This window comes from Etheostoma cragini, chromosome 4, assembly GCF_013103735.1.
Source record: "Etheostoma cragini isolate CJK2018 chromosome 4, CSU_Ecrag_1.0, whole genome shotgun sequence".
In the NCBI taxonomy this organism is placed as follows: Eukaryota; Metazoa; Chordata; class Actinopteri; order Perciformes; family Percidae; genus Etheostoma; species Etheostoma cragini.
Genome location: NC_048410.1, coordinates 9,086,101 through 9,111,786, shown reverse-complemented (window position 1 = coordinate 9,111,786; position 25,686 = coordinate 9,086,101). Strand labels below are relative to the sequence as shown.

At 40.6% G+C, this 25,686-nt stretch overlaps 3 protein-coding genes across 12 annotated transcripts in view; all 3 read right to left on the bottom strand.

Moving 5' to 3' along the window:
* The window catches only part of cita (citron rho-interacting serine/threonine kinase a), a 43,982-nt gene extending 42,026 nt beyond the window's left edge, over positions 1–1,956 (bottom strand). For 7 of the 8 annotated variants that reach the window (XM_034869723.1, XM_034869727.1, XM_034869725.1 and 4 more), the window contains exons 1-4: positions 1,807–1,956; positions 1,407–1,529; positions 1,131–1,272; positions 273–448 (exon numbers count right to left, since the gene is read on the bottom strand). In XM_034869723.1, coding sequence (XP_034725614.1) covers positions 273–448; positions 1,131–1,272; positions 1,407–1,508 — 420 coding nt within the window. In that variant the 5' untranslated portion in view covers positions 1,509–1,529; positions 1,807–1,956. Of the gene's footprint in view, positions 1–272; positions 449–1,130; positions 1,273–1,406; positions 1,530–1,806 lie in introns of those variants that run through there. The other variant, XM_034869728.1, reaches the window with a different exon arrangement.
* A 1,109-nt stretch (positions 1,957–3,065) lies between these two features.
* LOC117943495 (beta-crystallin B3-like) lies at positions 3,066–5,131 on the bottom strand. The gene is made up of 6 exons (XM_034869657.1): positions 4,827–5,131; positions 4,395–4,476; positions 4,142–4,257; positions 3,883–4,015; positions 3,664–3,806; positions 3,066–3,562 (listed from the first exon to the last, which is right to left on the bottom strand). Exons 1-6 carry the CDS (start codon positions 5,114–5,116, stop codon positions 3,262–3,264), a joined length of 1,065 nt encoding a protein of 354 aa, XP_034725548.1. The 5' UTR covers positions 5,117–5,131; the 3' UTR covers positions 3,066–3,261.
* A 280-nt stretch (positions 5,132–5,411) lies between these two features.
* tnks1bp1 (tankyrase 1 binding protein 1) lies at positions 5,412–25,669 on the bottom strand. Of its 3 annotated transcripts, none has more exons than XM_034869654.1 (12): positions 25,425–25,669; positions 21,615–22,637; positions 18,357–19,646; positions 17,908–18,158; positions 17,072–17,724; positions 9,572–9,678; positions 8,531–8,627; positions 8,159–8,303; positions 7,847–7,983; positions 7,554–7,753; positions 7,345–7,430; positions 5,412–6,407 (listed from the first exon to the last, which is right to left on the bottom strand). In XM_034869654.1, the coding sequence occupies exons 2-11, from the start codon at positions 22,625–22,627 to the stop codon at positions 7,355–7,357; spliced, it is 3,969 nt and encodes a 1,322-aa protein (XP_034725545.1). In that variant the 5' UTR covers positions 22,628–22,637; positions 25,425–25,669; the 3' UTR covers positions 5,412–6,407; positions 7,345–7,354. The 3 variants fall into 3 exon arrangements, with proteins under 3 accessions (XP_034725545.1, XP_034725546.1, XP_034725547.1); XM_034869655.1 differs by having other exon boundaries at positions 17,908–18,175; positions 18,380–19,646; XM_034869656.1 differs by having other exon boundaries at positions 17,072–17,774; positions 18,138–18,175; positions 18,380–19,646.
* Between the last annotated feature and the right edge of the window lie 17 nt (positions 25,670–25,686).

Below are 25,686 nucleotides of genomic sequence, written 5' to 3'. Positions count from 1 at the left end.
CACAAATGTAAGTAACAACATTTCCAATGCCTATGTGTCCGCTGTGACAGTGAGCCAGCATGCACAATACGAAGACCCTTAAACCAAAGCAGTTAAATGGAATTCTGTAATCATTAATTTTTTTATTTATACCTGTGTTTTTACTACTGTGTCATAAAAATGTCAACTGTAAAAAAGGCCTATTATATGGTAAAGCCAAATAATTAATATAAAAAATTGAAAACAACTTTCTATTTTCTATATTTTAGTACTCTGTTACAGTAGTTACTCACATTTTGTTGAGTGCGTAAATCTGTCTTGTCCATAACTTTCAGTGCACAAACATCTCCAGTGGCCTTCTCCCGGACTACTTGGACTTCGGCAAAGCGACCTCGACCCACCACGGCACACACTTCAAAGTCAGAAAGACCAGGCTGCAGGGCTTGCAGCTCTGAGACCACTTCAGAAACTGTTTCACAAACATAAAACACACAGGAGGTTTTTCACCCATTGTTCCTGAGAAATTAAGTGAAATAACTTTTAGGATGTAAAACTGTAAACGTACGTACAAAACCAAATTCTATTTATACACAGTTACACAGACACACTGTTAGTATTGGAAATAGCCTAAATAAATGATGTGTGACTGGTACTGATAATAACATTAGACTATTGTTTTTATGGTCTATATTTGCTGATTGTGGAATCCACTCTTTTTAGGATGTCAATTTATACTGTAAATACCGTGCAGCCAAGATGCTCTTGAGCAAGGCCCCGAACGCCCAACTGTTTAGGGCGCCATTCCAAGGGCAGCACCCCCACTCTGACATCTCTCCGTTAGTGCATGTGTAGGTACTGAGCATGTGTGTGTAATTCTGGCCTGTGTGTAATGTGTATAATAATAACAACAGGGTGTAAACATTTGTAATTTCCCTTTCAGGATTAATACATTATTATTATTATTATTATTATTATTGAAACAGATAAAAGTATTATTATGTTTAAAAAAGCAGCTCAAAGACCATAAATAGGCATGTTTTAAAAGCTGAACCATCGAACTGATACAATGCAGACCGTATCAACTAATGTGAGTGGACTAAAAACAACAACAACTAACATTAAAATACTGCACGTGTAAAATGTGTGCTTACACTTATTAACAAAGTTTGCCACATGATGTATCTTCATAAGCTCTGGGGAGATGCACTCTTGGTATAGAAGCAGCAGAGCCTCAAGAAACTCTTCCCGACCTAAAGTGCATCCTCCCTGCTGCCCACACAGGCTGACTCGGCCCTGGGGAGCACACATGAACACAGGAAAAGGAAGTCAGCTACTGACAGTTACTGCGACAGGCGGTTATAATTGTTTAAGACAATGCATATGAACAATTAATATAATGTAGATATCTAAGATATATATAGCTTTACCTGAAACAATTGGTTGAGTCGCGAACTGCGGATGGTGATGGGGTCCGCAGAGGACGGCAGCGTTTTCAGGCTTCCCTGACTCACGTATTTGAACTTCAACATAGCTTCTTAACAACAGATAACCTGGGCGAATGACATATAGTAGGTCGAAGTAAAAGCAAGTAACGTTATGTACTTTAATCGAACACGATAACTGATTAACGCTACAGTGTGGTTACACGAAGACCAAGGGAAAAGCTGTCAACATATGTCAACAATGCGTCCCTTTAGCATGCTAGCATTGGCTAGTGTTTTGCTAACTTCGCTTAGAAACAAGAACGTTGGCGCGACATGCATATAACGTTAAGTGTCGTTCAGTTATATTTACATAGACCAAAATGTACGCTATGAGATTACTCACCAGACTGCCATGCATATAATTATAATTTAGTGTTTAATATACACATAAAACCTAGGGAGCACACTGTTATCCTGTCGATAAACGTTGTTTCCGGTCAACTTTCAAATTTTGCGCGTTCACCGCCCACTTCTCGACCCTGCCAAATGAGGGTGGCGTGTGATTGGCCCACTGGATTATTCTGGGCGGGTCCAGCTGTTCTTTTCAACCAATGACTAATGTTTCAGACCCTCTCTCTTCCAGTTGATCAACACAACAAAGAACGATCTATAAGAGAACGATTCATGCAGAACGGAAGGAATACACGTTTATGAAAATAATATAACATTAGAATTGAAGAGTAATATAAAGTCGATTATGAAGATTTATCATTAGACAGATGCAGTTATTGCAGATCTGAAATACCATCTTTCTAGTATTATATTGTATGAAATAAGATCCATTTGACTTGGGATGCTTTGGACCATAGAAGGTAAAAATCACCCACCATATTTTTAAAATCTATGCTTGGGACACACTGCAGTTGTTTAGTAATGTAAAAATCTACGTATTGACATAATTATAATACATAAACCACATCCCTATTCCACGTTTCCTAACGCTCAATTCAATTTAACAGAAGGAAATACAAAGATAGAGAAGGAGAGATAAAAATTGAGACAGGCATGCCTATCTGCAATCTTGCAGATAGGCACTGGAGCAGATTTGACATCATGGAAGTTCACTGGAGCAATGAAGAACAGTTGTAAAGGTTGAAGACTATCAGTAGATTGGCGAAAAGTTTGTAGCCTAGCATCCTCCTGCTTTACAAGTGGATCTTTTATAACATTCAGCAAAATATCATAAAATAGCCTAGTTAGAAGAGCAGTCGCCCATAGATAGAGGTTTACTCTTGGACATAGCGGGCCCAGGTTTGAATTCCCAACCTCAGGCCTTTGCTGAATTTTATTCTTATTAATTTATTATTATTTATTCAAAGGTGCTCATCCTGCAACCCTGCATTCCCCTGGTGCTGCAAACCCTTTTTTTATCAACACGCCTGCCCTTGCAAATTGGCATCAACCATTTTGGTACTGTGTCCCTGATGTGTAAGATAGGTGGAGTGCTCCTTTAACCATATCATAATTACCACAATCTGTTAAATGCTGTTTCCCAGTGTAAATTGTCACCATTACTTTTTAGCCTCATAGACATGCTGTCGTTACAAACTCTAAATAAACATGTCACTCCTATTCCTTTATGCATAATAAATAACACAAGAATTTGCAGATAACCAAAATCAGGGCCAAAACCTTTATTTCCAACAGATTAACATTGTTCATTATATTTAGTTACAGTTTTCCAAAATTGCATGGTCAGATATTCTAGACTAACAGTTGGCGTAGTGAAGAGATTGGGGACTGGCGTTTAGCCTTTAGCTTCCCTCAGTTTGGTGTAGGAGGAGCTGGAAATGTGGTGTTACGGTTGGGGTTGAGTTTTTGATTTGGGGTTGGGAGCAGGGTTAGGATTGGGATTGGGTTTTGGGTTTGGGTTGGGATTGGGACTGGGAGTGGGGTCGGGGGTGGGATTAGGTTTAGGAGGTGTAGGAGCAGGGGCAGGGGCAATATAGCACCCTCTCTTGTGCCACTGCATGTCCCGCACTCGTCGGACGGACTGGATCTGAGGTGCAGTGGCTCCCCAATTGTTCCAGTGCTTGAAATCTCCTTTCTCAAGCACATACTGGCACCCTCTGTAGCCTGGATACATGTATCCCACCCACCTTCAAAGGGAAGAGAAAGAGTAGTGTGTAACATTTCTTCAAAAACAAAACAATTACATCTTCAATAAATTGTATTTATCATTTGGAAGGTTACAGCTTACGTTCCATTGATAGCCTTAGCACTGGCCACTCGATCCTGGAATCCATGAGCCCACAGACTGGGGACGTCATCATCAACAATCTCCATCTTTTTACCTTCAAAGCCTGTATTCTCAAACAGGTGAAGCTTATGATCTGCACTGTCCTGGAGAGAAAAACAATAGGTTTGCTCATGCTTAACAGGAATTTACATGAGCTAATATTACATTGATAATACTGACCACTTTCAGAGGTTTGAATGAGCTCAGACTGTAGATACTCATGCAGTTGGTCCAGGCGCTCCAGCGAGGGTATTCTCCTTTCTCCAGCACAAACTGCTCTCCTGCAAAACCTGGACGCTCAAACCCCACCCATCTGACAATATGGAGAGAACGCATTACACATAAAATGCACACATTTACCCCAAGCAAGGGAAACAACTAGAATACAGGATGCAGATGCAATAAAATTGATGGGACTCGATGAAATTGGATCACGTACGGTCCCGACTCCACAATGACCGAGCCAATTCTCTGCGTCTTCTCCAACACATCTATACATTCACCAGACAACTCCACCTTCTTTCCACGAAAGTTCTCAAACTCAAAAACGGCCAACTGCAAGAGAGATGGAGAGTGGGATAATATATGATCTGCACCATCAGCAAATTCCTAATGCATTGAATTTCTGACTTACCTTAATTTTAACATGTATTCGTGATGTGTGAAATCAACATTTTTGTTCAATTTGGTACCTTATATGTGGCTCCAGAACCTCCTTGGCCCTTCTCTGCAGGCAGCTGGTCTGGATTTCCCTGCTGGTCTGTCATTGTGCCTCTACAAACCACAGCAATTACATTGTTAAATGCATTAGATAGATTTGTACTCTTACGTTATTGAATTTATACAGGAAAATCATGTTTACTGCATATACTTTAAAACATGGTCACAGGTAGGACAGAACTGCTTGGTTAGAATTTTTCTGTCCACAAATCTACAAATATCACCAAAATAATTGCACACTTTACTTGGTTATTTTACCTAAATCCTAGTCTGTCCATTGTATATCTAAGAGTAACACAATAGTGCACACACAACATGCCACTTAAGCAAGCATTCGGATGCAGAAATAAGAGGGTACAGGGAGAGAGGAAAAAAGAAAGGCCTGTCGGAGATTTTTGTTTTACCTGGATGGCTTGTGCTTCACTGCACCACGTACAAGCCACGCTCTCCGTCTTTCCGCTTTCTTTTCTCTCTTTTCTGTCTGTCTCAGTGTGAGGGTGTGTGTGGGTGTGGAGGCCTGGCGAGCGGTCGTTGGAGGCCAGTGGGGGTATTTATGGTTTATTTCTGGCCACAGCAGCAAAAAGCCTGTTGATGCAGCAAGTCTGTCGCACCCATTGTGTCCATCACAGTGCTTCTCAATAGGCTTGCCCCTCTGCCCCTGGCACACTGGCAAACGCTGCCCAGCTCTGCCCATGCTGCCATCCTGACCATGATCCTATAGTGGGCACACACACACTGACTGCTAGCCAAGAATGAACAGGGATCAGTCTTACTCAGCAGTATTTGACTCACCCAGCTATCTTGCACTTTAGTTTCCTGTCTTCTATCTGTTTCTTTACCTTTCTCTTCATCCAGTGTTGAAAAAGCTGCACAAAAATGTTTTAAATATCTACAAGTTAAAAACTGAACAGTAGGCATGCGCTTCTTCATGCTCCACTGACTACCTTTTGCACCATGGCATGCAAGTTTCCCATCAAAAACACGCTTGATTGCATTTCATAGAAAAGGTTTTAATACAAATTCCCTCAATTTCCTCTTATTGTACTTGATATCATGAATGATTACAGCATGTATACAGATAAGCCACTCTTCAACATTAAAAAGGCACATAAAAGCATCTAGCGCAGATAATTGCATTTTATGGGTTTTACAAAATTTTACAAAACACACTTCCTGATTGTGTTAGAGCATGCTCAAAATTTCCTCCCAGCTCACTGGTGATGTTCTGACACGTCCATGGTTCTCACCAGCTACTGGGCGTTTTAATAAAAACCAGTGCACCAAGTGCATGTTTTGTGGACCTGGAAAGAGAAGACAGACATACAATAGTGCAACAAATAAAAAATTCCCTTGGCCATGTTACTAAAGTTAGGTACTTGACTATTCTATTGCATAGATGTACTGTATGGACGGTAATTTGTTTTCATTTTTCTTAAAGTGCTTATAAGTTTACTTGAGACGATCTGTGATTGGAAAGCTAATGTAAAAGGCATTTTGTACAACTTAAACTACAAATACACACAAGATGCAATCCATTATTTATATTCAGTGTTTTCTGTACATTTGTGTATTTGTGTTTATGTGTGCAGGCCTAGTGTCACCAGTCCCTGTCAGTATATGATGGACTAACACATTCAAACAATAAGATAGAAAGAATGAGACAGCCCATGGATTTGCTCTAAACTAAAGTGGGGGTATTCCCCCTCCACTGAGCCTCTGTACAACAGTAGAAAAACATGTACTTGGCATTAACACATCAAAGTCTTCGCACATAGCCTTGGCCCCCTATTTTATTTCCAAGCAAGAAAAGTTCCTGACAGCCTCCACATTCAGCAAAAGCCGTGAATTCACCCCCTAAATATATCAGTAAAAGTCCAAAATAAGGCACTCAAAATGGAAAACAGAGCAATTGTGGCAAGGTGTCTGCCGTCGGCAGCAGCAACTGAGATGGATTGATTCTTGTTGAAGAGCAATGGCACTGTCTCCTAAAGGGAACAAGAGGAAGAAAAGTTCACTTTTCGACATTATGTAATATAATACACACACATATATATATATATATATATATATATATATATATATATCACAAGTAATTTGTTGGTTTTACAGTAGTATAAGTACTCTGCACTGCTATGAGTGCATTTATGTTTATGCATGGCTGGCCCAAGTGGCACTCAGATCCGTAACCCTTACATCGACATGTCCTTGTTTTACTTATTGCAGCTAAACAAAATATAGCTGCAAGCAGCAATTTTAAAAGGCAATTCAAAGAACATCAAGCAGAACAAACTGAATAAAGTCACAATGAGGATGTCTTTATCCACTGTGAAATTTAGATCATGATAGGAGAAAGCTTTGCAAAGATATGACCCACTTCCTGTTTTTGTCTTTGGTGACAGTTTGTTTTACAGTCGCATTAAAAAAACATTCACTTTGTATTATCGCAAACCTATTAAGCTGTCTTGCATTATGACTCACAAGCATATCCTTTTTAATAATGCCTTCACTCCTACAGTAAATCAGGGTATAAACCATATGTCAAAAGGTTCCTCTATGGTTGATCCTGTTAAATCCTATATAATGCTCTTCATATAGCAATTCACAGGTTATGAAAGCTCTAATGTGCTATTCATTAATACCAGAATCAGAATTCTGTTACTAAATAGGAAAGTCATCCAAAAGATGCTTTTTTATTTATATTCTATAGGGACCACTGGCTTATTTTTGTATGAGAATAAGCCAAACGTGTGCTTAAAGAAGAGTTATGTTGATTCATGAAAGGTTTTAGGTGTTAGCCTCCCCAAGTCTATCACAAGCAAACAGCAGAATCTTCTTTTAAACCTTTTTAAATACATGTTTTATTATATTTCAAAGAACCTGTGTTGTCGGTATTTCAGTTATAACCTCTGCCATTTTGCTCACCTGCATCTGGCTAAGCCTCGCTGTCATACTGACTCAGGCGCTTCTTAGACTTCAGTTCTTTCAGCCATGCAGGAGAGGAGATGGCACTGAATGACACAGAATCACAGGTCAGAGGAGTGTCATGACTACAATGCATACCAAATTTGAAATATTTTTCTCATAATTTCTGTATATATTTTGTTAGGTGTGTTGTCGTGCTCTTTTCCCACCCTGCGTCCGTGCTGCCTAAGGGTGGCAGCACTCGTGCAGCCCCTGCCAGATGAGCGGCAGAGCGAGTAGAGCGGGATTGTTGTGAGGGAGATGATGCCGCTTCCTCATTTTGACTTTCCTTCTCTTCTCTTCCCTTGTCATCTTCTGTTTCCTTTCTCCCTCTGACTTCACCTCGACCTGTTCTTTTTTTTAACTGAGCCTTGAAGAGATAGTGAAGGACATTTTACCCAATTCAAATGTCTCCCATTGGTATCATGTTATCTAACAAAAAAACATAATGCAGAGAACTTACCATCAAGGCTGCAGGGCTCAATCCAGGGAACATGGGGACTCTCTGAGAGGTAGGAGGAGGAGAACAGACTATCTTTGCTTTAGGCTGATCCTCGTCAGAGTCCGACTCCCTTTGCTTAGAAGATGCCTCTTTTTCATCTAAAAACAGATATAATGTCAGTCATAACATGCAGTAAATCAACATTTCTAGACTGCTTTTAGCCTAGAGTGGATGTGTTTAATTGAGACATTGTTTGCTTATTTTGAAATTTAAAAAAACACTGAGTTCCATCCCTACAAGTAGATTACATAACATTATGGATGCAGTAATAACCTGTGGAGTCACGGGTCCTCCAGTCTGGGCTTTCTTTTGGACCCAAACCTCCACGGAGCGAGCGTGGCTGATGCGTTCGAGTGCGCCTCCTAACCAGATCTGCCTTCGATTTCTGCACGCTGGTGTCGAGGAGAGGAGTGGAGCTCTGTGTACATACACACACAGAATCTAGCAAGCAATTAATAGAACACACTGTATTTCCCAGTGTGTAATACTTACCATCACACTACAGCAATGTAGATTCAAGAGTTTTCCCAGGTAGATATGCAAATTAACAACCAAACTACATGTTATTGTTTGCAGCAGATGACGCAGCAATCAGCTGTCACCATTCACGAAGGGGGGGAGGATTAGAATGTAAGAATCACCAACCTCCGGAAATTGAGCCAGCTCAGGCTCTCTATAGAAATCCGTGGTATCAACGTCTTCAGAGGAGACTTCAGGAACCTGGTCAGGGACGGGCTTTGGGCTGAAGAGAAAGAAAGCTATTTAAAATTCTGTGTGAGCACAGAATGAAATTAGCAGGATATAGGAATTGTTTAGATTCTTTCAAGTCTGCTTCAGGATTCATTTTAGTTCAATTTATGAGTTTCTGTGTTGTGGTGTATTAGCCACAAAGGGGCACAGGGAAGTCAAGTCTACCTGACATCACATTTTTGTGTGCAGCTAAACTTGGTTATGCTGTCACAGGATTTATGTTTAAAAAACAGTACTTGCTAATTACATATCTCATTATGTTGAAAATTGAAGTCCAAATCACACATGGGTTTAAACAAAATACTTACTGAAAAAAAAAGATAAAGGCATTTTGGTTTCACAGTGACATTGGGTTATTGTTAGTTACATAATTATATTAAGAAATGAGTGCTAAACTTGGACCTTCAAACTGCACCTTCAGCCTGCTTACTTCTGTAATGTCAGAAAGCTAAAGGGCTAATGTGCCCAGTTTAATTAAATCGCCTCAATGTGAAGCCACACCTTCAGCACTAGACTCAAGGAATGACACTTAAACCTGTCCAGTCATGCCTGTCTTCCATCAGAGTAAATTAAGGATATGAAGCCAAGGAAACAGTTTGCAGTTCACAGTATGTATTAGGGCTACACAATATGAGGAAAATATGCAATAACATTGTTGCATGTCATGATAGCGATATAATTTGCGATAAATAAACAGATTAAAATGTATGCAGTTCTTCAATTCTGCTGCTTTCCGTATTCTTCTAAAATACAACAAATTGCTTGTTGAAATAAAACAAATTAAAGGAAATAATTTCTAACATTCTATTATTGAAAAAATTGAACATTGAATTGAATATTAAAGGTACCACTTAAAAAGAATGAGTGTATGAGTGTGTGTGTGTGTGTGTGTGTGTGTGTGTGTGTGTGTGTGTGTGTGTGTGCACGTGTGTGTACCTGTCAATTTCAGATGTCTGTTCACATGCCTCATTCTGCTGGTCTGGCTCATTGTCTATCAAAGCATCAGTGTCTTCATCATTTGTGCTATTACTGTTAACTGGTGCCTAAGAGACAGAAAGACAGACAGTACATTAAATTGGAAAACACATACCATACAACAGAACCAGAGAAAACAATAATAAAGGAAGCCTTTGACATAGGGGATAGACTTTCGCCAAAGTAAATTCCAATTTCATGTTAAGCATGTGCAGATACCAACCGGTACTACTCTGCCTCTCTCTCTGTGCTGCTTTCTCACACTTTTCACATGATAGAAATGTTTTTGTTGTTGTTGTGTAAATCTGCATTTGAGAATTTCACATTGTGGAGATGAGGCAGAGAGAAAATGGAGTGTGTGCTGAACCAAGATCACTAACTACAGAGGGAACGAGGACTAAGGACCATCCAAGCATGCATCTTTTAATGAGCCGTTCACAGAAGCGAGGCTGTTCTCAATAAACACCATGAGCACTGGCATACACACCTATATGGCTACACACAGACACACCAAACACACTGATGTTGTCACGCCTACATGCTGGAATGTACCCACACACACACACTCACACGCACACACACACACACACACACACACACACACACACACACATTCCAAACAAAAGCAACCACTGTGCACTTCTTAGCAAACATTCCTTTAAGCTCACTTCACATTTTGTCAAGGGGCACATCCCAATTTTATGTTGTTTGTATTGTCATATTGTCACCTGGTTACAAAACAACACTTGAGTAAACACCCCTGCCTTCTGTATGTTTTTACACACATCTCATCTTCATGAATCCATTTATTACTCAGAACTCACACAACAGCAGCTTCATTTGCACAATGCCTGTTATCTGGCAACATCACAGCATGAATGAATAGGCTTCTAGTGATTTTCCTATAACCACAGACTGGTGTTTAGGTACATAGAAAAACAAAGTCTGTTCTAACAAAGACACGGTCTACAGTGGTGCATTTCCACCACCATGCATATATCCGGAATCTATCCAACCTTTTCTACAGAAGTAGCCACTGCAGCTTCTGAACCTTTTACTGTTGTTAGCAAAATTTTTCAGGACATCAGTATTGCAGTACTATTCACAAAAAGCTTAATGAGAATTGAAAGAGAAACGTTATGCATCTGAATATTTTCTATTTGGCAGTGGTACAAGTATGCAACAATGAGACAATTCTGCCACAGAAAATCACCAACTTTACTTCAAGTACCCTGGAATATCAAAAATATTGCCCTATAGTAAGTAAAAATCTATTTTGACAAAGCAGCGGAAGAAGCTGTGAACTCAACATTGATGTATTGAACATATATCAAACAGTTGCCTATTTGCACATCTAGCTGTTACAGAGCAACTTTGTTTGGAGTCATGTTCCTGGCCACCGGACACATTTAAGTCCATTAATTACTCTCCTTTTAGCTCTGTTTTTGGTCTCCGCCAACTCCTGAGGGGAATGTTTAGCTCTTCAGCTGCTAAGTGCTTCACTATGTTATCTGTCTGCCACTTGGTGCTGGGCAGGTAGCATTCATAGGCTGCATCAGAGTTTATTTGCTGTGCATGTGCATGTGGGGTTGTCACTGTGAGTGGGCACCTTTCACATAACACAGTAACGTAGGCCACTGTTAAAATGAAAATGTCTATTAGTGCAGCTTTAATCTACACGCGTGCAACCAGATTCAGAGGTACATACACAGTCTGGAAACTTTATCAAGGCATTTTGTTCCTTTTTTAAAAGATATTTAAAACAATCAACAAAGCAGAAACCTATATTTTGCTGAAATAAGAAACCAATGTGTTAAAAACTACTACAACTCTAAACCGCAATAAACCTGCATATGTGTGTTTTGTATGTGCCAGCACAGTATGTGGAGGACGGAGGATGTGCAAGTCAAGACAGAATGGCCCTTATTATAGTTTACCTCAAAACATTTTTGTCAAGGTCAATGGAATGTGTAAGCTTGTTTCCGGTGTAGTGGAGAAGTCAACAGAGATGCCAAGAGTACAACTAACTGAGACTCTAATCCAGTATTAGACAGTCAACAAAAGTTATAGATCAAAGTGGATATAGCCTGCAGGTTATTTGTACCATTGTGGCTCTTGTGCATGCACACCCACATACTGTATATCAAAGACACAAATGTTTACACTTACATGCAGTCAGCAGCCACAATAAACACTGCAAAACTACCGAGACAGATTTCAGCCTGTATATCTCAAAACCTATCACCTGCGTTGTAGGCACCCAACATTTGTTTTATATCCAAAGATGACAACAAGATATGCAACAAGGATAACGTACAAAGGAAATGAAAAACCTGCTATTGTCGTGTTTTGGCAGCAGATTTCCTGTTGAACTAATGGACAAAATGTTACATTGAAGGTTATTTTATCATTAAGTCTCTTAAATTACTTGTGTTTCATCTTAACACCTTTTTCGACATTATCTGATAGTTTTGAGTAAGATGAAATAAAAAAACATAGTTAATCTAATTTAAAGGTTAATATAATGTAATGGACTCTGAAGTAAGGACAAATTGTGGGGGAAATGGCAATTTTAAACGTAAAAAAGCTACATAATGGCACCAGCAATGACTAAATGTAATCAGCTTGAGCTTAAGGCACACACAGAGGCAGAGGGCACAGAAATAAACAGCCATTCTTAGATAAACCTTGTCTAACCGTGTCACACTTTGTTATTGTCCTCTGCTTTATCTCTGACACACACCACGGCCACAGAGGGAGAGGGCATGCATGTACACTGATAAAACACTACATTTAGAAAACTTTATCAGATAACTCTGGCCTTCCTGAAACAGGCTGCCACTGCCTACTGCACTCCCTTTTTACATTTGCATGTTTATCTGGTATCACATGTGCAGGGAAATATTAGACTATGGGATTCATGGAGCTTTGGTGCAAACTGTAAAAAGCACCTAAATGAATGTTTAATGTTAAATCGTTATTCCACACATTTCAAAGCCTTCATTGACTTCTACAGGGTTACTACATCAGCTCTTACAGAGCGGACTTCAGTGGCTCTCCTCTGCAGAGTCTCCCGACTTCTGACGGAGAAGCGTCGCAGGGATCTCCGGCTACGTCTGGCGAAGCTACGAAGTGGTGACATAGCTCTCTGAAACCTTCCTGTTCCAATTTCACCTTCTTCTTCCTCCTCTTTATCCTTCTCTTCTTCCTCCTGCTGCTTCTCTTCTGTGGTTCCCCACACCAGCTCCAGAGCCCCTTGCAAGGAACGCCGCACGCTGCCAACCCAGCCAGCCACATGCAGCTGGGCGGCCGACAGTTTCCCTCCAAAGTACTGCATTGTTGAAAGGTTCACACAGTTGGTTGTAGAGGCACTAGGGTCACTATGGGAACTGAGTCACCACAGAAACTAAGTTTCAGCTTTGTTAGAGATGAAGGGGTTGTGTGGGTGAGTCAGAAAGCTGTGTCTGTAATCTGTCTTTCAGTTGTCATTTTCAGCAAGTAGAAGGTGAAGAGGTTTTTTTTGTGAAAAGGTTTCTGACATCATACAAAGCAAGACATATTCCATTTGAGCGGGATCCATCCTCTTTCTCCCATATTTTTATTGTTCAGGTCAGACAAACCTCCTGGAACAGTCTATTATTTGCTGTCAGTGACAAAGTAAACAGTTTGACCAGCCATGTGTTTGCACTGTGACAACACTATTCCACTGCAGCATTCCCTATAATAGATGTGACGTCCTAAACAGCAGCGTCCCGAAAAAGATCATCACATCATGATCCATTTAAAAAACACACTGACAGAACTCTCTATAAAAACTTTCCCTTTGGCCGTAAAGACAAAAAATAGCAACAAAGCTATAAGTCCTGCACAAAACTGATTTAAGGATTACCTCTTTTCCTGTGCACTCTCTTTCACTTCATCTGCCACAGTCAAGTCTGTTTGCTTGTGTACCTACGTCCAAGTTCACAGCACTACTCCGTTTTCCATTCATAAAAAAGGGAAAAGCAAGGTGGGAAATATCTGCCACTCCAAAGATCCAAAGCTGGGTACAGAGAGGTACTGTAAATCACCCATTTATCTCCTCTTTACCTGAGTGATTTCACAAAACGTCAAAACAAAGCGTAGCTCTGTGCACGGATGTGGAAAATCCAAAGGGAAGGAAGGAAGGTGCGGCAGGCTGGGCCAAGGTGCTTTCGGCACCTCCCTCTACTGTTCTCTCCCAGTAGGTAAATGATGCAGGTAACTGAATGAACCGGGTCTTTGTGTGAGGAGTGAGAAGAGGGAACAGCAGAAAACAGGAAGACTTTTGGAAAGTTTGAGTAGGCTACTAGATGACTGAGAGAATGGACAGTGGTTATGTGAACTTTCTTGTCAGGGGTTTAGCCCATCCTCTTTTGAGTGTATTTGTGCCAGAAAGTGTGTGTGTGTGTGTAAGAGGGGTGACGGGCTCTCTCAAAAGGGGTTGGAGAGATTGAGTAGAGACAGAGACAGAGACAGAGTGGCACCATGTATGGTCATTCTGACACGCTGCCCTGTTGACCAAATCCAAATGAGGACATGATGGCCACAAAGTATTTTTTTCACCATAGGATCCATCCATCCATCTTTCTGTCTGCCTTTTAGTAAGTAACCTGAAGGAGGTTGCACGGTTGGCTTCACATCTTGTGTTTGCCCAGTAAATATCGTCCTCTTTTATGTCCTGTCAAAATAAAAGCTTTTCTCTGCACACAGGAGACACAACAGTGTCTTGTGTTTTTCCTGCAGCATAAACAAGTTTCTTAAACTCTCTCTCTCTTCACTGTTTTTTTGTTATGGTGGCATTAATGTTATAGTGGTACAAGGTCCTCAACATGATATAAACTATTAGGTTTTGGTCATGCAGGATAAGAAAGTGCCATTTTTCTTTTTAAGCAGCAGCACCACCCAGGGGTGAAAACAGGACAGGACTCTAACAACCATGACCGACAGAGCAGTAGTTCACTGGTTATGTGAATTACACACACACACACACACACACACACACACACACACACACACACACACACACACACACACGCAAGTTGTTTTATTTAATTCTGCAAAAATGCAGCATGTTCAAACAGGTGGTGAACCGATCTGTCTTGACTTCACTGTTCATTGTTTGTTTGCTTCCTTGTCGCTTTTGATAAAGTTTCCCTGTCATTCAACATCTCCCAGCAACATTATCTGACTCTTACACATCAAGCTGATAAGGACTACTTTTTTTCAGGCAGTACAGCCATGATTTGTGGGTCCACCCAGAAATTTTCCCAGACATGGCTTGTTGACTGCATCTGTACTATATCTTCAATGGGTCATTGAATGTAAATCAACTGAAGGGGAAAAAAATATTTTGCTAGAAGCAGTCTTATAATATCTATGATAAGCATAGCAGCACTAATACAAAGCTAATACCTGTCCAATTTGTAAGATAAAAGTGGTCGAAGTCTACAGCCCACCAACACCCAGAGGTGGTCTAGCTTCAGGCTAAACTATGGACAGACTTAAAATGAACAATTGGATATGAGCTACAAATGAATGCCTGAATTAAGAATGGGAAAGGGGATCAAATGCATTTCACTAGTCAGAAGTAGAGAATGTCTGTGTTAACTCCTCCCATGAAAACGGTGTACGATTGCCATTTCTTGGCGGATCTTTATATGTTTATATTCCCAAATCACTCAGAAAGTAAAATTAGGAGAGTATATAGCCTATAGAAAGGATCCCATATCACAGTATCACACAGTATATCATTATATATTTTAACATAGTACATTTTTTTCAAAATGAATTGAGTAATGTATAATGGTTCAAATAAACAGAAAAGAAGATCTGGTTTTAGTTAATCCAGTAATTCAAAGCACTAGTTTGATATTTTAGGAAATACGCTGAGTTAAAAGAGAAGATATATACCAATCTCACCAAATATGAAGCTATGGCTAGCAAACAGATTATTTTTTATCAGTTTATCTTATACAATACAGACTGAGAACAGGGAAACAGCTATCTTGGCTCTGTACAAATTATACATATTGTATTAATTGGTATGCTTTATAGGTGCTGGTAGGCAGTTTTTGTTAGATTTTGTTACCAGAACCAGGCTATCTGTGTTTGGCAGGCTAGCTGTAGCCCGGTTTTCCTGTCTTTATGCTAAACTAAGCTAAAATAAAATTAGCTAAACTACACGGCTGCTGGTGCCAGCTTCAAATTTATTATACAGACAAGAGTGTAGTATCAATTGTCTCATCTAACTCCTAGCAAGACCGAATGAGGGCATTTCCAAAAAGGTCTGCTACAAAATCTCTAGCACTTATTAGGTAACATTCAATCTGCAAAACTCACCCATAGCTGCTGGAAATAACCCATCCCTCCTTCTTATGCCCATGCAACGTTTTTTTTTTCTTTCTTTTAAACTGCTTTTGCTTCTGAAAAGAAATATTTTCTTTATGCACAAATAAGAGAAAAATGAAAGCAGCAGACAGACTAATGCAGGCTAGATGCACAGGAAGTCGTAACCTCACTTCCTGTTAGATTTCTTAACCACACAGTATGTGCACCGCCAGACGTAGAGTTCATACAATCTGATGTAATTTTACAGTTGACTGAAGGATTCAGAAAATGCATCACGTAGTCACTGGTAGTTTAATTTGATTGCTCAAAATTTGAATCACTTTTTATCAACACACCTCCAAAGTCAACACTTTTAGCATATTACTGAAGCAGTTGCACATTTTAGTTTTTCCCATCCTGTACATATTCAAATATTTGTTTTTATTTTATTCATATTATTATTTCATGTATATTGCATGTATGTATGTATATTTTTCCTAGTATTTCATTTATATTTATATTCTGTGCTTTGTGACTGATTTTGGTGCTGTAACACTGGATTTTCCCATTTTTTATGGGATCAATAAACTATCTATCTATCTATCTATCTATCTATCTATCTATCTATCTATCTATCTATCTATCTATCTTATTCCAACACTGCAACTATTTTTTTATTGTAAGAAATAAGGTGTTGCCGTCAGCAAGGGCAGATACTACTACCAACACTCGGCACATAGATGTAGATTTCAGGCCATGCTTGTTTCATTACTCACACCTAGACACACACACACACACACACACACACACACACTCACACAAACACTCTTATTTAAGCTGTGACTGAATCAGGGCGAAGCGAGTATAACAAGATGTGTTTCCCCATGCTACAGGAATGCCAATGTGTTGGTGCAGGTGGGGAGTTTGTGACTGCCAGGTTATGATTCAGTGGTGAAATAATCCCATTTAGGCCTACCTACATGTACACTCCTGTCTCGCTGCCTAACCTCACCCTTTCTGTGTCATTGAACAATTCCCCCATGACAAAATCTATCAATAGTGGGTACAAATACCCTTGCATTCCAACAGAATGGGACAAAATTTCATATTTACCTCCTGCTCATCTTCTTCGTCCACTTCATCTTCCATTGTCTCCTCCTCTTCCTCCCTCTTTGTCTCCTCCTCCTCCCCCCTCTCCACCAACTCCATGGAGATGACCTGTTCCTCTTCTGGTCTTTCCTGGGCTAATGTAGGCATCGGGCTGCCTGGCTTTTCCACCTGCTCTGGCACTTTATTTTTGCAAGTAATGACATCCAGGGGTGCCAGCATTTCAACTTCCTCTTTATCCACAGAGACAGCGGGCCAGCTCTGGATGAGCGGACTAGTTTCCACTTTAGCCTGTGAGCCCCATCTCTTCGGTTTGACTGAAAAGTCGTCAAAATCCACCTTCAACAGAGGCGGTCTGACAGAGAAGTCATCGTAAACAACTTCAACCTGATTATCTCTCGTCTCATGGGCTTTCACTGAAGGGGAATATAGCGATTTTGACTTTTGAGGCACATCTTCAGAGTCAAAGCTAACTAAATTTAGCCCCTCGCTCTCTGGTTCTTCCCTTTTTCTCTCGTCCTCCATTCGTAGCTCTTCTTCCAGTTGTTGAGCTCGCTTTCTATCCATCTCCTCTTGCATCTTTCTCTCCAGCTCCTCCACTCTTTCTTTCTCTACTTGTCTGTTCCTTTCCTCTTCCCTTCTTCCCTCCTCTTTCTGTCCCTCCATCTCTATTTGCCTCATTCTCTCCAACTCTTCTTCTTTTTTTTGCAGCTCTTTCAGCATTCTTTGCCTCTTCCTTTCTATTTCCTCCACCTCCATTCTTAACCTTTCTGTCTCTCTCTCCTCTTGTCTGAGTCTCTCCTCTTTCTGTCTCAACCTCTCCCTGTCCTCCTCTTTCCGTTTCTCCATCTCTATTTGCCTCATTCTCTCCAACTCTTCTTTTTCTTGCTGCTCTTTCAGCATCCTTTGCCTCTCGCTTTCTCTTTCCTCTGCCTCGATTCTTAATCTTTCTTTCTCTCTTTCCTCTTGTCTGAATCTCTCCTCTTTCTGTCTCACCCTCTCCCTGTCCTCCTCTTTCTGTCTCTCCATCTCTATTTGCCTCTTTTTCTCCATCTCTTCTTTTACTTCTTGCTGCTCTTTCAGCATCCTTTGCCTCTCCGTTTCTCTTTCCTCTGCCCCCACTCTAAATCTTTCTTTCTCCCTCTCCTCTTGTCTAATGCTTTCTTGTCTGAGTCTTTCCTCTTTCTGTCTCAACCTCTCCCTGTCCTCCTCTTTCTTTCTCTCCATCTCTATTTGCCTCTTTCTCTCCATCTCTTCTTTTACTTCTTGCTGCTCTTTCAGTATCCTTTGCCTCTCCCTTTCTCTTTCCTCTGCCTCCATTCTCAATCTTTCTTTCTCTCTCTCCTCTTGTCTGAGTCTCTCCTCTTTCTGTGTTGCTCTCTCCCTGTCCTCCTCTTTCTGTCTCTGCCACATCAACTCCAACTCTTTCTCTCTGTCCCTCTCTCCTTCTTCTCCTCTCTGCATCTTTGTCTTTTTCACCCAATCTTTTCCCCACTCCTCGTCTCTTTGTTTGATTCTATTAATTTCCTTCTCTCTCAGTTTTCCCTCTAATCTGTGTTCCTCGCTGTGAATCAATCTCTCCTCATCCTCTTTCGGCATTTGTCTTTCTCTCTCCTCCCTTAGTCTCTCCTCTTTCCTCGCCTCCTCCTTCATTCTCTCTTTTTCCCTCTCCTCCTGATCTTGTTTAAGTCTCTCCTCTTTCTGTTTCCCCCTCTCTCTTTCCTCTTCTCTCTGTCTCTGCCACATCAACTCCAGCTGCCTTTCCCTCTCCATCTCTTCTTCTTTCAGCCTTTGCCTTTCCTTCTCCTGTTCTTTCAACACTCCCTGCTCATATTCCTCCCTCCTCTGTCTCTCCATTTCCTCCTCCTTCAGCCTCTCTCTCACCCTTTCCTCGTCTTCCCTCTGCCTTGCCTTTTCTTTCTCCCTTTCTTCTTCTTTTTGTTTCCTCTCCTCTTCCAACTTGAGTCCTGCCAGTTCGTTCTCTTTTGCTCTCCGTCTTTTTTCAAACTCCAAATGTTTCAGTGTTTTCTTCTCTTGCTCTCGCACCTCATCACCATCCTTCTTTTGAAGACCCTCTACGCTTTTGTAGACAGGCACTGAAACAGGGATGTCTTCCTCAGCTTCATCCCCAGAAGTATCTTCTTCTTCTTCTTCGCTGGAATCAGACGCTGAGCCCAGGATCAATGGAGGCCCACCATCATCTCTCTCTACAATACCAAAGCGAACGGAGCGGCGTTTGACATCGTTCCTCTTTGGAGCATGTTGAGCACTTTCACTTTCAGCTGAGTCTCCCTCATCAGTGCCAGCGTGGGTCGTAGATGAGCTGTGATTGCGTAGTTTGACATCCCCCTCTGTTGATTTGCTCTGCAGACGCTCTCCTAATGTTTCTCTTAAGTTTTCCGATGGCTTAACTTCAGCCAGACCATCTTTCGATGTTTCCATCGGGGTCTCTGTGGATTGTTCAGCAGGTGACAACTTCAAAGGAAGATCCACCGCCGGAATGGCCGATGTCTGCGTTGAAGAAGGTTCAGCCGGCACTTTGGTTGTTTTCTCTGCTGTTGGAGCAGTTGCTGGCTCAAAGCTGTGGCAGAGACAACAGTTTATAATATTACAGTTTAATGATCTTTCTTTCAAAGAATTTTTCCCAGCTCAATGGCAGTGCATGGACCTGCCATTTTAAGACATCCAAGCACATTTACATATATTTCCTATACCTATCCTATATACCTCTCTCATGACTAGAAACTGGGGGAAATGGCTAGCCTGACTCTGACCATTGTTAAACCCATTTGCCTACCAGCATCTCTAAAGCGCGGTAATTAACACAATCTATTTTTATTTGTTTGCAAAGAACATTATGTAAAAATGCTAGGCCTGCACGATTTGGTGAAAAATATGAATGAATTGAATTTTTGTTTGCTTAGAATTGATATCACGATTCTCTGCCACAATTTCTTTTGACCATGGCGAAGCAAAACAAATTGGCAGTGCCAAATATAATTTTTTTGGCACCTATAGCACATTGTAAACATAGCGGCTTCAATGAAGAGAAGGAGAAGCATGGCAGCGCATAAAAACATATTTTATGCAGTCTATGTTTAAAACTCACAGAAGAAAGTAGTAGCGTATGTGATGCAGTCGGCTCGTAAAATCAAAGTTATGCAACAATTAAATCGTGAACAGGGTGAATCGAGATCGGGATTTTAAAACGATTAATTCACGCCGTGACTGGAGTGTTGCAAGGGACCTTTTATAAGTTTCTATGCAGTCTTGTCATTGCAGATGTTTTCCCTTGTTTCCAGTCCTTATGGTAAGCAAAGCTAATAACCTGCTGTCTCTAGCTTCATATTTAGCATACAGACATGAGATTGGTATAGATCTTCTGATCGATATTACCAAAAATGTCAAACTACTGCTTTAAAGAGTTGTTTCCCCCACAGTACAAAAATTGCATTATTTCACTTACCACTAGTTGTAGCTAACCATTCTGATTGTTTAGTTTTATTTGTCAAGTTTTCTGCCTTTACATCACCACACTGGTGGTGGATATATTTAGTGGTGCTCAAAGCAGTAAAAGTTTCCACCACTTTGTAGTCTTGTCTACTCTGGATCATCCACAGAACACGCTGTTAACCTTTTTCACAGGAACCATTCTTCTACTATCTATAGTGATATCTCTCTTCTAACCAGTAAATACATCTTGCTGTTGAATTTTTTGAATGTCATTTTCAATGCTGACACAAATTCTACAGTATCCACATCTGTTGTGTTTGGAATAGCTGAAAAGTAAAAAGCAAAACTTGGGCAAATTAACCAAAATATAGTACCTGAGTGGTGAGATGCTGGGAGGTACCAATGTCTTATACATCAAAAATACTTCAGTCTGTACTTGTATAGCAGGTTGGATATCTAATCTTACTGTGATATTTACACTTTGGGGAGGCTTGGTTTGCACTCTTTTCTAGACTTGGTTACTTGAGGACATATATCTGGCCACAATCTTGATAGCAAGCTATGTTATTCATTTACCACACCACTATTGATGTCCACACAAAGTACAGAAAGTTAGAGACACAAGTAAACGACAACAGTGCTGGTGACACTCAAGTTAACACCAAACAATTCTAGACTTGCACTCAGCTCTCTATGATTTGTTGACATTGTATGACAGGGACTGGAGAAACCTTCCTCTCTTTAAGAAAACTATCCACCGTCTACCAATAAAGCACCAATTTTACAAAAATGACTACTTATTATATTGAGCAGAAAGATAAATTACAACAAGAGTTGAAATAAAAAGCCCTTAAAAAGCACATAAAAAGTGTGGAAATGACACTGGATCTGTTGCATGAGTCTGATCACAAACAAATTAATCTGAAGTGAAAATAGTATAAACCCTGGCCAATAATGGCCAAATATAATATATATACTATACACTATATACTGTACATCTACCTTGATTGCACGTGCAAAAGAATGTATTTTTCGTTTAATCATGTGGTAACAAGTAACAAACACAAATAACACAGACAAAAGGAGGCTCGCTCACCTTTTAGAGCGAGTTCGGTGTGCAAACTGAGGCTTCTTTTCAGTCTTTGGACCCTCAGGGATTATTTCCGTGGCCCAGGTTTTGATTCTCTCCTTTACACCCTTTACACTGCCTGTACCATTTAGCATTTCTGGCTCCTCTCTCTTTGTCATGGGCTCTGGCCTAGATGACGAGTCAAACAGGAGACTGATTCTGCGTTTTATACTGCCTCCTCCGCTGTAAGCCTCTTTAGGTGCATCTTCATCGTTTGACGGCCCTGATGTTGTCTGATTCGGCTTGGGATCTGAAGACTCTGGCTTGTGTGCCTCATCTTTGGTTGTGGTTGTATAGACGGTTACACTTGGCTGGGGGGGTGGAGATAGACCAGCTGACTCAAACTTTGAGGTGAGCTTCATGGAGAGACGCTTCCTGCTGCTGCCCCGTTGATATTCTGGATTGTCTGTAGAGGAAACGTCACTTCCTGATTCTTCAACCATTTGGACGACAGACGTCGGAGTTATGTCTTCTGTCTTTTTTTCACCTATCTGTTCTGAGTTTATAATATCAGTGGATGCTTTGTGGTTTGCATGGATGACATCATCTCTCTGGATTGGCTCAGACTTGGGTGTCTCTTTGGGTGGAGCAGTTTGTGAGGCTGGATCTGATTTCCCTACACTAGAATCAAGAGTATCCTCTCCATATGGACTTGTTTTACTTTCTTTGGTTGGTTTTGGTTTATCTTTGGTGAGCACACTTACAGAGCTGGGTTTGGAATCAGAGGTGGTGGTTTGTTGAGGGAGTTTCAGAGCGGGGGTGGCAACAGGCGGTTTGGGGACACCTGAGGCCTCCGATTTTCCAGTCTGCTGTGTTGCTGTCTTAGAGGTCGCACCCGTCCTCTTTGGGGCATGGATGGAGCGAATGGCGATGTTTTTCTGCAGAGAGAAGGGCTTCGGAGTGAGCCGAGGTTTGGGGGCCACAGATGGCTTAGGATTTGAGGTGCCACCAGTCTGGGAAATCTCAATGGAGCTCTCCATAACTGAGTCACTTAAAGAGGGAAAAGAGGAAGTGTTTAGCAAAAACTAAATATTTACATTGAAAAAACTTTATCACTCCAAGACACAGACAGTTGGTTATGTTTTTAACAAAGAAAACTGAATGAGTCTGGTCTGTCTAGATTCTTGAAACCACATTACAGCTGAAGAGGCAAATAGAAACTAATCAATCACCCTGAACAACAGTGACGTAGGACTCGAGGTCGGTCTTGGTCTTAAGACCGGTCTATTCCGGATTATTCTGTTTTGTGATCATTTGAGCCAAAATCAAAATCACGATTAAATTTGGATTAATTGCACAGCCCTAGTCTCGCACTCATCTCAGAATCAACCACATTTTTACTTGGCCTTTTCTTGGTCTCGGATGAAGAGGACTCAGGATTTAATTTCAAGACCGGACAAGACCACAACTGTGGAGATATCATTAAATTGACTGTTTATGGTATGATTTATGTGTTAACATAATTACTATGATACTCCTGTGATTTCTAACATTCTTTTGTTAAACAAATTGAACATTGAACCGACAATGACAGGCACTATTAAAAAAGAATGACATATACACTTTAAATTGCAGTTATTTTCCTTTAACTAACACAAAAACTGACACACCTTGTAGTGTCTATCGCAACTTGAAAAAAACAAACGTCATGAAAAGTCCTGCTGGGATTATTTTTCTTCTTAAATTCAGTTTTTAAATTAATAATAGTAGAAAAAACTGTTGACAATTAATGTGCTATTTTCTACTAAATTAAACCATTTGAATGGCCAGTTTCTTCCATATGCAAAAGATCTGACCTGTTAATCACTGTCACTTTTTCAGCCTGGAGAATAATTGTTATGTTCCAAATTCTTGTTTGAGGAAGTCCAAAACCTGACTTAAAGTCAATCTTAATAAACAGAAAGAAGTCATACATAGGATGGAAAACTAAAGTCCCTGTGTTGTCCAAACAGTCATAATTTTGAAGGAAACACTTTTTATCTATGCCCCGATCAACATGGACTACGTTTACTATTCCAAAATGATATATCAATACTAGACCCTTTCAAGATCGTATCTACCAATAGTCTTTGTCATATCTAGCTAATAGGAGGTTATTAATCTTCTGTTGGAGATCTCTGATAACTGCAAAGTGCACCCACCCAGAAAACAGCTGAGCTGTTGTTGTGTGATTAGGTGACCCTACTAGGATCTTTTCAGCCCAAGTTGATAATGTCTTATGCATAAAGACTGTACTAGTCAAGTCTTAGAAAGGCTGAAAAATAGATACGTAAATAAATGATAACGTTTACAGACAGGTGTGATATTACACTGTTATAATAGGTGATATTGAAGGTAAAAATAAAGTGAGCAGCCATACAGTTTTGAACCACACTTAATATGAAAAACTACTGAAATAGAAACAAAACATGCACGTGATGTCAGAGACTGAGGCAGGCCTGAGTCATCACACACACACACACACACACACACACACACACACACACACACACACACACAGACACACACACATCAACAATGTGGTCTTCAGAAATGACACAATCCCACCAGGTCTCCAATTGAACTGAAACAACTGACTGATAAACTAGTTCTTATGTAAGTACTGTCTCATAAGCAAAAGAAAAAGCCAAACTTGCAGGCCAGTGCAAAAGAAATAACAGTCTCCAAATTGACACTACACTAAATGCCACAGGCATTCATTGTATGTCATCTGGTTTGACCTGTAATACTTAGTGCAAACCGGTAACTCCACGCCCCAAAATGTAATGCTCTCAACTCTCTGCAACTCTCAATGTTTGTCAGCAAAGTGCTTACTGTGTCACTTTCACATTAACACTCTACAGCTGGTTTGGATCAACTGCGTCGACTCGAGACAAAAGTCCGCCTGTGCACTATTATAAGTAGTTTGCATGTTATATAAATTATAATTATCTGTAGGCTGGATTGCTTGAATACACAGCACCTCTGGGCGTCCATGGTATTGTGCAAGGGGATCAGCAAAGCAGAAACAAACACTACACAGCTGTAAAAGTCCTTAAGGATTCATGCAGCTGTGTAGTGATTGTTTCTGCTTTTCTCTTCTTTTTACGCACTTGCATTCCTAAGAAACAAACACTGTCTGGCAGATGGAGCTGCAGTTGATGGATGCTTTCTGTTGCTTATTTAGGCCACATTCATTAAGTCAGTCAAAATCATTCTGCAGCAGCACTTAATTAGCGTGTGGAATTTTGGTTTCTTTACCTTTGTTTGCCTTCAGGGACTGCATGTTTCCCTGCCACACTCGGTCCCTTTCGTTTTAATGTCCACCGTATTATTTACTTTTTTGACTGATGCTTTGAGAAGCCGACCACGTATTATAGGACAACTGGTCTTCATAGAGGCAAACATTGCGATGTTAATAAAGTAGCACACAATAAATGGCGAAATTAACGTTATTTCAGGCCATATGTTTTATTACGGGTTGTTAATAAGTTACTAGCCTAATAAACGCGTCAACGAACTCCCAGTCGTTGAACCAGCAGAGTGTCCTCAGAAGCTGGACACAGGAAATTGAGATGGATATGAGGATACATTTGCCTACTTTACGTTCAAGCTAAGCTGTCAGTTTTGAGAACGACTCTTTTGATAAGAGAGATGCAGCCTCACAATATTACCCCAAATCTTCACTTTACAAAATTTGAAAATATAGGCATTGTCTAATACTGTGCACCTGTTCTTAACACCAGCTTATATGAACTTTTCCACCGGTTGAGATATTTAACAGACATTTCTTTTTACCTTTGGTCTTCACGCAGTCATACAGGTGGAGGAAGGAAGCGGGAAGAAGTTACAAAATAAAAACGTTCCTCTTTCTCGATCGTCTCGCCTGCTGAGCTGTAGTCAGAGTGTGTGTGTGTGTGTGTGTGTTTTTTTCCCCCAAGTCATTCACACTAACAAGACGTCAGACTGCTCCTACACCCAGCTGGCACTCCCTCCACCCGCCTTAGGTCGAGCCACTCTGCTCTGGGAGTCAAGCTTGAGTCCAAGTACACACGGAGAG